General features: G+C 44.7%; 1 protein-coding gene across 2 annotated transcripts in view; it reads right to left on the bottom strand.

Moving 5' to 3' along the window:
• The window catches only part of LOC121871806 (coatomer subunit alpha-like), a 169,997-nt gene that overhangs the window by 13,052 nt on the left and 146,106 nt on the right, over nucleotides 1-10,839 (bottom strand). For both annotated transcript variants that reach the window (XM_042374305.1, XM_042374306.1), the window contains exons 19-20: nucleotides 8,844-8,948; nucleotides 4,530-4,826 (exon numbers count right to left, since the gene is read on the bottom strand). In XM_042374305.1, coding sequence (XP_042230239.1) covers nucleotides 4,530-4,826; nucleotides 8,844-8,948 — 402 coding nt within the window. The remainder of the gene's footprint in view (nucleotides 1-4,529; nucleotides 4,827-8,843; nucleotides 8,949-10,839) is intronic.

Genomic DNA, 10,839 nt, shown 5'->3' with positions numbered 1-10,839 from the left:
CTAGGTGTGTGTGGGTGGTGTGTGTGTGGGTGGGTGGGTGGTGTGTGTGTGGGTGGGTGGTGTGTGTGTGTGGGTGGGTGGGTGGGTGGGTGGGTGGTGTGGGTGGGTGGGTGGTGGGTGGGTGTGTGTGTGGGTGGGTGGGTGTGTGTGTGGGTGGGTGTGTGGGTGTGGGTGTGTGTGGGTGGGTGGGTGTGGGTGGTGGGTGGGTGTGTGTGGGTGGGTGGTGTGTGTGGGTGGGTGGTGTGTGTGTGGGTGGGCGGGTGGTGGTGGATGGTGTGGGTGGGTGGTGGTGTGTGTGTGTGGTGTGTGGGTGGTGTGTGGTGTGTGTGTGTGGTGTGTGTGTGGGTGGTGGGTGTTGTGGGTGGGTGTGTGGGTGGGTGGGTGGTGTGTGTGGGTGGTGTGTGGGTGGGTGGGTGGTGGTGGGGTGGGTGGGTGGGTGGGTGGTGTGTGTGTGGGTGGGTGGTGTGGGTGTGTGTGGGTGGTGGGTGTGGGTGGGTGTGTGTGTGGGTGGTGTGTGGGTGGGTGGTGTGGTGGGTGGGTGGGTGTGGGTGGGTGGGTGGTGTGTGGGTGGGTGTGGGTGGGTGGTGTGGTGGGTGGGTGGGTGGGTGGGTGGTGGGTGTGTGTGTGGGTGGTGGTGGGTGGGTGGTGTGTGTGTGTGGGTGGTGGGTGGTGTGTGTGGGTGGGTGGGTGGGTGGGTGTGTGGGTGGGTGGGTGGTGGGTGGGTGGGTGGTGTGTGTGTGTGTGTGTGGGTGGTGGTGTGTGGGTGGGTGGGTGGTGGTGTGGGTGGGTGGGTGGGTGTGTGTGGGTGTGTGTGTGGGTGGTGGGTGGGTGGTGGGTGGGTGGTGGGTGGGTGGGTGTGTGTGGGTGTGGGTGGTGTGGGTGGGTGGGTGGGTGTGTGTGGGTGGGGTGGGTGGGTGGGTGGGTGTGTGGGTGGGTGGGTGGTGTGTGGGTGGGTGGGTGTGGTAAGTGGGTGGTGTGTGTGTGTGTGTGGGTGGGCGGTGTGTGGGTGTGTGGTGTGGGGGTGGTGGTGTGTGTGGGTGTGGTGGGTGGGGGGGGGTGGGTGGGGGTGGGGGTGGGTGGGGGTGGGTGGGTGGGTGGAGGGTGGGTGGGTGGGTGGGTGGGTGGGTGGGTGGGGGGGGTGGGTGGGTGGGGGTGGGGGTGGGTGGGTGGTGGGGTGGGTGGGGGTGGGGTGGGGGTGGGGGTGGGGGGGTGGGGGTGGGTGGGTGGGTGGGTGGGGGGTGGGGTGGGTGGGTGGGGGGGGTGGGTGGGTGGGTGGTGTGGGCGGGTGGGTGGTGTGGGTAGGTGTGGGTGGGTGGGTGGTGTGTGTGTGTGTATGGTGGTGGTGTGGTGGGTGGTCATGTGTGTGGGTGGTCATTGTGTGTGTGTGTGCGTGTGTTGTGTGTGTGGGTGATGTGGGTGGTTGGCGTGTGGGTGGTTGATGTGTGGGTGGTGGCGTGTGTGTGGGTGGCTGGCGTGTGGGTGGCTGGCGTGTGTGGGTGGTTGTGTAGGGCGGTTGGCGTGTGTGGGTGGCTGGCGTGGCTGGCGTGTGGGTGGCTGTGCGGGTGGCTGGCGGTGTGGGTGGTTGGGTGTGGGTGTGGGGTGTGTGTGTGTGGGTGTGTGTGTGTGTGTGTGTGTGTGTGGGCGGTGTGTGTGTGGTGGTGTGTGGGTGGGTGTGTGTGTGTGGTTTGCGCGTGTGTGTGTGTGTGTGGGTGGTTGGTTTGCGCGCGTGTGTGTGTGTGGGTGGTTGTTTGGTGTGTGTGTGTGTGTGTGTGTGTGGGTGGTTGTTTGCGTGTGTGTGTGTGTGTGTGTGGGGTGGTTTTGCGTGTGTGTGGTGGGTATGTTTGCGTGTGTGTGTGTGTGGTTGGTGTGGGTGGGTGTGTGTGTGGTTGGTGTGGGTGTGTGTGTTGGTGGGTGGGTGTGTGTGTGTGTGGCTGGTGGGTGGGTGTGTGTGTGGTTGGTGGGTGGGTGTGTGTGTGGCTGGTGTGTGTGTGGCTGGTGGGTGGGTGTGTGTGGTGGGTGGTGTGGGTGTGGGTGTGTGGGTGTGGGTGGGTGGGTGTGTGTGTGTGTGTGGGTGGTGTGTGTGTGTGTGTGTGTGTGGCTGGTGTGTGTGTGTGGTTGGTGTGTGTGTGGCTGGTGTGTGTGTGTGGTGGTGTGTGTGTGTGTGTGTATGTGTGTGTGTGTGTTTGTGTGTGTGTGTGTGTGTGTGTGTGTGTGTGTGTGTGTGTGGGTGTGTGTGTGTGTGTGTGTGGCTGGTGGGTGTGGGTGGGTGTGTGTGGGTGGGTGTGTGTGTGGGTGGGTGTGTGTGTGGCTGGTGGGTGTGTGTGTGTGGCTGGTGTGGGTGTGTGGTGGTGGGTGTGTGTGTGTGGCTGGTGGTGGGTGTGTGTGTGGGTGGTGGGTGTGTGTGGCTGGTGGTGTGTGTGGCTGGTGGGTGGGTGTGTGGTTGGTGGGTGGGTGGGCGTGGGGTGGGTGGGTGGGGTGGGTGTGTGTGTGTGGTTGGTGTGTGTGTGGTGTGTGTGTGTGTGTGTGGTTGTGTGTGTGTGTGGTTGGTGTGTGTGTGTGTGGTTGGTGTGTGTGTGGTTGGTGTGTGTGTGTGTGTGTGTGTGTGTTTGGTGCGTGGGTGTGTGTGTGTGTGGGTGGTGTGTGTGGGTGTTGTTTGCGCGTGTGTGTGTGTGGGTGGTTGGTTTGCGTGTGTGGGTGGTTGTTCAGTGCGGTGTGTGGGTGGTTGGTTTGCGCGTGTGTGTGTGTGGGTGGTTGTTTGCGTGGTGTGTGGGTGGTGGTGGGTGGGTGTGGTGGGTGGGTGGTGGTGGGTGTGGTGGGTGGGTGGTGTGGGTGGGTGGTGTGGGTGGGTGGTGGGTGGGTGTGGTGTGGGTGGGTGGTGTGGGTGGGTGGGTGGTGGGTGGGTGGTGGTGGGTGTGGTGTGGGTGTATTGGTGTGGGTGGGTGGGTGGGTGGTGTGGGTGGTTGGTGTGGGTGGGTGGGTGGGTGGTTGGTTGGGGTGGTGGGTGGTTGGTTGGTGTGGGTGGTTGGTGTGGGTGGGTGGTTGGTGTGGGTGGGTGGGTGGGTGTGGTGGTGAAAAGGATACGACAACAGCAGCTAAGTGTACCAACTCTTTCAGTCCTTTGAAAGATGAATTGGACATTAGCATAGTCAGGGACATAGCTGACAAGGAAGGTACAAAAACCTTGATTGTTTAGATTCTCCGGTCTGGTACCTGGATAGAACTTTTTGTGGTAAAAATAAAAATAGGATGAGAGTCTGTTTGACAGGAGCTGGGATGGGGGATATAGTTGACAGGATGGACAATATCTTGTCTGGTAATGGGAACAAGCCCATTATCTGCATCAGTGTAGGAGGCAATGATATTGGCCACTGTAGGAGTGAGGAGCTCCTTGACAAGTTCAAGACGGCTAGAGAATGTATAAGGGTGAAAGGAGGGGATCCTATCATATGTGGTGTCCTGCCCAGGAGAGTTGGCAATGAATTGTTGTCAAGGGCAGCTGGTGTCAACAGCCATCTTGACAGTTATTGCAAGTCAATATCAGTCCCATTCGTTGACAACTGGGACAACTTTTACGGCAGAAGGGACCTTTATGCTAGGGCTGGGGTGGCAACCTTGGCTGGCTCTCTCGAGAGAGCAGTCCAAAAGATGTCGAAGTTTTTAAACTGCTAGGGGAACATATGAGCCGCGGGGATAGAGGAGACTGCAGTGGGAGCGGGTAAACAAAGTAAAAGGTTACTGAGACATAGTGCTAGGAATGATGACAAAACTAAATTAGGCAGGAAGTTAAAACCTAAACGCATCAAAAAGCGGACTCGGAACATGACTAACTTAAATGTCTACTACGCAAACAGTGGGAATGTGAGAAATAAAATGGATGAAATCAAGGCGTTGGTAAGTACCGAAAAAATCGATATAATAGCATTCACCGAAACATGGATAAACTTAATTTTTTTTTTTTACAGGGATTAGCCCACCGATAGGTGTCCTCCTCACCACCAACATCTTCCTCACCACCAAAACCAGCTCCATTATCACCACCCACATGATCACCACTACCTCTTTTATCACCACCTAAATCATAATTTCAGTGGCCTAGAAATGGATTAGCTTTAACCAGAGCAGAGTTGTGCAATATCCACTGTCTCCCTACTCCCTTCCACTTCCCGCCTCCCTCCCTCCCACCCACCGTGTCTCTAAGTCTACTACAATCATTACTACTACTTATCAAACAACTGTCATATAATTATGATTGGGGTGTATATTTAATGAAAAGGGTCAAGAGCAAATTTATTTTAAAAGTCACTGGTAACATATGGTTTTGTAAAAGGGGATGTATATACACTTGACACATCTCCCTGAATGTACAGTACAATACTGTACTGCTGATCAGTGAGGGGACATCACCACAGTGAGCAACTACCTTTGATGGTCACTGACCATTCACCAAGAGAATTTGTTTTCCCCAAATACTCTACAGATTAGTGTGTGCAGTGATCCAAATAGCATCAACTTGCATTATGTTTACCTACCTGTACAACCTTCCTGATATTCTGAGCCACCTCTGGTCGTGGTCCCAGATTCAATAAGCGACGACCAAAGCTCATTGCCATCTTGTAATTTTTCATCTTGAAAGCTAAGTTGACAGCAGTTCTTAGTGTTAGAATCTGGTGGCCAGGCTGTAGCTCACAATGGGTGAAATACATAGCTAACTCCAGAGAGCGTTTTAGTTCTTCTTGTGTTGTTTTACCATGACTCTTGCGATAGAGCTCCATGCTGATGCCAACCACATATTCTTTACACTGCAGTAAATTCTGCGCTTCACTGACCTATAAAAATAAAAGGCATTTTTATTACTTAACAATTGCTGAACATACACTGTAAGTTAACAGAAATAAAACCGGATTGATTTTAATTTTTACTACTAAGACATGAAAAGTATATTACATATGCCAGATAGGTTGAGAGAGATATATCACTGAAATACATGGTATCAATACTACTTTGACCGTTACCAATAAACTCCTCGACAAGCTAACTGTTCAATCATCCCGTTACCATAACCCTGAATATCTGAATTTGAAATCATACAACATGTACTGTATGTGAAATGCAAGTTACGGAATGATTCCCTACATAAATCACCCAATTTCGTGTGTGAATTCTGATAAAATAAAAATATATAAATAACTTTCACTCATGAAAAACTTCCCATGTGAAAGAATCAAACCCTCATTGCATTTCCAACCCATCCTCAACTAAGATCAGGTCTAATAAGACTTATTAACATGAAAGCTACTCAGCACATTACACAGTACAACTATCCTCATTTAATGATAGAGTTGCATTCCTAAAAAAAACCTAACATTGTGAGAAATTATCACTAAATGAGGATAAAAACACGTTCAAACAGCAGGGCGGTGAACACTGGTTCAGAATTAAACAATTTAGTGAGCAAAAGGCAAGCCTAATTCAAACAAATTTCAAATTGCATACTGTATATAAAAAATTAATAAAATTGCTATGGTAAACAATAAAATTCATACATAGCATATCATAAAATATAATAGCATGTATTTTATGCAAAAAAGAAAATAGCTCCCTCCCACTCAAACCACCTTCTGGGTGATGCGATGCAGTTCAGCTGGGCAGTCACCCAGCTGACCCAGAGACATGTGACTGATGCCATGCTGCACAGTATGTATGCCATGACACACATTGGGGGAGGGAGTCAGGGGCCACAGCTGGGCTCTAAATGCAGTTAGCACCCCCAAATATGTTCATTAATCATACACACCCATTCTCTTAATTTTTCTTATTTTTTAGTTTGATATTATATTTTCTTTATTTCTAAACCACATTAGAGTATTGTAATGATTTTTCCACAACATTTATAGTTTCATTACATGCAACTTGCCATCTTACAAGCCACCTCATCCCCTTTTTTTTTCTCTTTCCCAGTGAATCAAGCTATCCCTAAACCAAGTTTTGACCTAATTTCAAGCGAGAAAGGGTGTCAGAAGATTTTTTCTGAAACTGAATTAATGTTAAGTGAATTAACACTAAACCAGTGGTTCTTATCCTGGGGGGGCATTTCAGATTTCCATGGATGGGGGAGCTTTTTCTCACAGGGAAAAGTCTGTATAACTAACCCCAGTGGGCAGGAAAAAGCCATAAGTGATATCTCTGTTAGCCTGAACAATTGGTGCAAAGCACTTCCGGGAATGAGAGCTTTCCGGGTAATGGACGACTCCCCCATCCCAGGAATTTTCCAGGCACAAGGAAAATGTTCTCAAATTGACGCTTGGAAAATCGTTGCCAAAGCCGGAATTTTCCGGAAAATTCTGGCTCTGGGAATGATTTTCAGAGAAAATTTCAATTCCGGCTATCGGAGAGTTCCGGGTTTGAGGGATTCTGGCTAACGGAGATACGTGTACTATATACAGTATAAGCAACATATTACTATACCCATTTTGTACACAAATGTACTATGGTAAAGGATGTTTTTTTTCTGTAGTGCGAACTATGAGACGTTTATACTCATATTAATCGCTATCTTGCTAAGTCAAGTCAGTGACATTTTATAAGATAACTTTTAAGCTTAAAACTCTTCCGCCTTCTGACTGGGAGGAGGTGTTGACAGTCAAGGGGAGATTATCAAGTGCATAGCAGCGAAGGGACTCGGGAATACTGTATATGTACAATACAGTTTAAGTTTTTTACATAAAATGTCACTGACTTGACTTAGCAGAATATAAATTGCACTGTTGGAAATCTTGCAAGATAGCGATTAATTTGAGTATAAACATCATAGTTGCTAGAATTTTAGTCCCTACAGTAGTACAATTAGTACAATAATATGTGTTCAAAATTATGTTTTTTTGTAATAATTAACTTAGTACAGGTTGTGATAATTGTAATGATTTTTCTAAATTCAGTTGCCTCCTAGATGTCTTGAATACAAAAATAAAAGGTGCCCTTGTTTTCCTTTTCTATCTATCTATATAAAAATATATATGAGAGAGAGCAGAGAGAGACAGAGAGAGAGAAGAGAGAGACAGAGAGAGAGAGAGAGAGACAGAGAGAGAGAGAGAGAGAGAGAGAGAGAGAGAGAGAGAGAGAGAGAGAGAGAGAGACAGAGAGAGACAGAGAGAGAGAGAGAGACAGAGAGAGAGAGACAGAGAGAGAGACAGAGAGAGAGAACCAGAGAGAGAGAGACAGAGAGAGAGAGACAGAGAGAGAGAGAGAGAAAAATTGAAAATAGAGAAGAAAAAAGGTTATATAGTAGGGTATGCTATACTTGAATCTAATTGGTTCTAGAATTCGTTATAGCATTCGCTTGTTATAGGATTAATCCGCTCCAGGCCCCCAAATACAACCACTTAACACTGAAAAATATAATATAAAATTGTAAAAAGTGCATAAATATGCATCCTAACCCCTGAAATAAAGAATATCATTAATATTTGTAATAATAAAACAATAAATTAGAAAAAAAAAAAAATAAATTATGTTCATTGTAGGAGTTTCGTTCGTTATAGCATTCTCAATTTTATAGGTAAAACCGTTCGTTATAGGAATATTCGTAGTAGGATCTGTTCGTTATAGCATACCCCACTGTAACGTGTTAATCTACACCACAAAGATGCCGAAAACCATCTTTTTAAAGTGAGTTTATTTTACATATTGACAATATATAATGCAGTGCAGTGTTGATTTAAAGAAAATAATCTTGAATTACAGCATGAAGCATGGGGTGACTTCTCTTCCACCCCAATGCCTTCTCTTCTCCCTTCTCCTCCACCCCCATTCTAATTCCCATCATCATAGGTCATCCAGGAGCCGTCTACATACACAACCTCCAAAGTAAGTGTACTTTTCTACCTTTTTTGTTGAATCTAGGCAATTTTGGTGAGCTGGAACCACTACCCAAAACCCATTGAAACAATGGTTTCGGTTAACGAGGTTTTTAGGTTAACGAGCAACCTGTAACGGAATTGTTACAATTAACAGAGATATATATATATATATATATATATATATATATATATATATATATATATATATATATATATATATATATATATATATATATATATATATATATATATATATATATATATATATATATATATATATATATATATATATATATATATATATATATATATATATATATATATATATATATATATATATATATATATATACAGAATATCCTTCTTTCCTTAAGCTTTAGTAACCCCCTTTGTAATAATTATATGTACTTGTGATACTTGCCAGATGCTTCAGGTATTATTGTACAGGGGTACCTATTGACAGCACTAGGATCCCGGTTCCACTATCAAGGAATAAACTATTAAAATCAAAACTGAATTTGCGGATTTGGTGATTCAAGGCCATTTTGAGAACCTAACCCCTGTGTATTTGGAGGGCCTACTGTACACATATATGGGTCGATAATTTGGTATTGTTGTATTTTTGTAGGAGGGAAAGGAGGGAAGTGCCTCAATAAGTTAGAATTTGGGATAACTCAGCAAGGCCAGAGCCCCACATGTGCCGAGTTATCGAGGGTTTACTATGTTTAAATGTGATGATGTGTAGACTGATTTGGCTTCTAGGGCATTCCAGAATTGTTAAGATCTCTTTACAATAAAACATGAGTAACTGCATAACATGGGAGGGAGGAGAGAGAGAAGAGACAGACAGAGGAGAATAGAGTAGAAACAAAAGAGAGAGAGAGAGAGAGAGAGGAAAGAGTAGAAAGACATGGTCTTTTCCACCTACTATGTGAGAATCTTTGTTTCAACAACAAAATCGGCAGGCCATTATAAAATGAGACTCACCTCCTGCTTTGTGTCTACAATGATGAGTGGTACAGCCAGCAGTATTCCTCTCAGTTTCTCTACTGCTTCAGAAAATTTGGCTGCAGTAGTTAACTGTGAAGCTTCCTGTAAACATTTACAGAGGCAATGTTAGTAAAACAATCTTAAGCATTCATTACTGTATATAATAACCTTCTTATATTACAACCGTTAATCTTGAGCATATTGCACATAATAATTTTATTAATTTGTCAGTTACTCTTTATATACAGAAATTGAACATAAGCCGCAAAAAAGTGACGAGTACTATTGCAAAGTATAAAATACAGTAATTAAATGTGGTATTTAAGTTATACTGTTTCAGTAAATTATAAAAAGCATTAGTACTATTTATGAAGTTTCACTGCAGATTATATACTGTTAAACTAAAACCATATGGCTACTTATTCACTAATTTTATGGAATACAGTACTTTTTTTAGTATTTTTTTCTCATTGAAGCCTATTCCCACATAATGTATTGCAGCTAGGAATGAGCAACATCTATTTCTACATCATTCACTCACTCATGCACAAAATGAATCTTTACTCAAATCTAAAAAAAAAAAAAAAGGGGGGGAAAAGAGGGATTGGCAGATACTTATACCACTATCTAGAAAGTTCAAGAGAACAGGATGTCAATTTCTGCAAGATCAAATCTTGCTTGAAATACTTGAAACCTTCATACAGGGGTATAACGAAAAGATGAAAAAAAAAATGGAATTTCAATACACAGTACACTGTACCCTCGTTAATTCAGAGTTAAAATTCGGATTTTAAGCTAATTCGTATATATTGTTTTAAAAAATAAATTAAACTACAGTGAATCCTAGAAGATCCGGAATAAAAGGGGGGACCACCTGTCCGGATTTTCCGGCATATAATAAATTATATAAAAACCCCAAAATATAGTACTAATGTAGTGAAAACAAATTACCGTATATAAACGATGCATTTACCTATGATAACATAAGAAACATTGTATCATTAGTAGAGTGAATGAAATAATATTCCCCAAAACAACAATTGCCAACCCTGTTTATGCTTCCCACCTCCTCGGGCAACTGACAGATCAAGCAGCGCCCATGGGCCTAATATGTTCTTTACTCTGGTTTGGTTATGTTTCTTAGAGAATCTTCTAGGAGGCTTCTTAGCCCAGAACCCCCAATTTTTTTGTCCGGATCTTCCAAAATCCGGATTTCCCAAGTCCAGATCTTCTAGGGTTTACTGTGCACCCACCTCTCGTTTTACTCGGTGGTTATGTTCTTGAAAACCACCGCTTAATTAAAAAATGTGTAAATTAAACATAACTTTCCCATGAGAATACATGTAAATGGTACAGGTTAGAAAAAGGAACCATCATTTACTGCACAGGGTATGAACAGTGCTCTCACTTAAACCAAGCACGCGGCCAACCTCAGACACACGCTCTCCTCTCTGAAGGCGGGTGATCACATTTAATTTCACATCCATTGCGATTGTTTTTCGTGCCTTTTTAGCTTTAGGCGCTCCAGAGAAGGCAGATGGAAGTTTTCCAGACATGCTCAATGGGAAAAACCACGTTTAACACTAAAAAGGTACGTGATAAACACACAATGCAAATGAGAGCACAGAGAAAAAGTAGTGCTGGTGTGAACTGAAAAAGCGATACAGTTTTACCCCGCCTAACGCGGTTTCACTTAACGCGTTTTCGCATATACGCGGTGCCTTGCCAAAGCTGAACTTTCACTTAACGCGGATTTTTTCCACATATACGCGGTGAGTGTCCGAGACGCTATTTTTAGATTTGCCCCACCCGCCACCCTGCCTGACTGCCTGTTTTAGCTCATAAAATTCATACAAATTACCAGGCCAGAATATAATTTACATTGCTGGAATTCTTATAATTTGGTGATCATTTTGAATATAAACATCATATATTTTGCTTTAAACTTACAATTTTTAGATAAAAATTTTTCTCTAGGTAACTATGGTATCTT

Source organism: Homarus americanus, unplaced genomic scaffold, assembly GCF_018991925.1.
Source record: "Homarus americanus isolate GMGI-L3 unplaced genomic scaffold, GMGI_Hamer_2.0 scaffold39675, whole genome shotgun sequence".
Taxonomy (NCBI): Eukaryota; Metazoa; Arthropoda; class Malacostraca; order Decapoda; family Nephropidae; genus Homarus; species Homarus americanus.
This window is presented reverse-complemented; position numbering and strand designations above follow the sequence as displayed.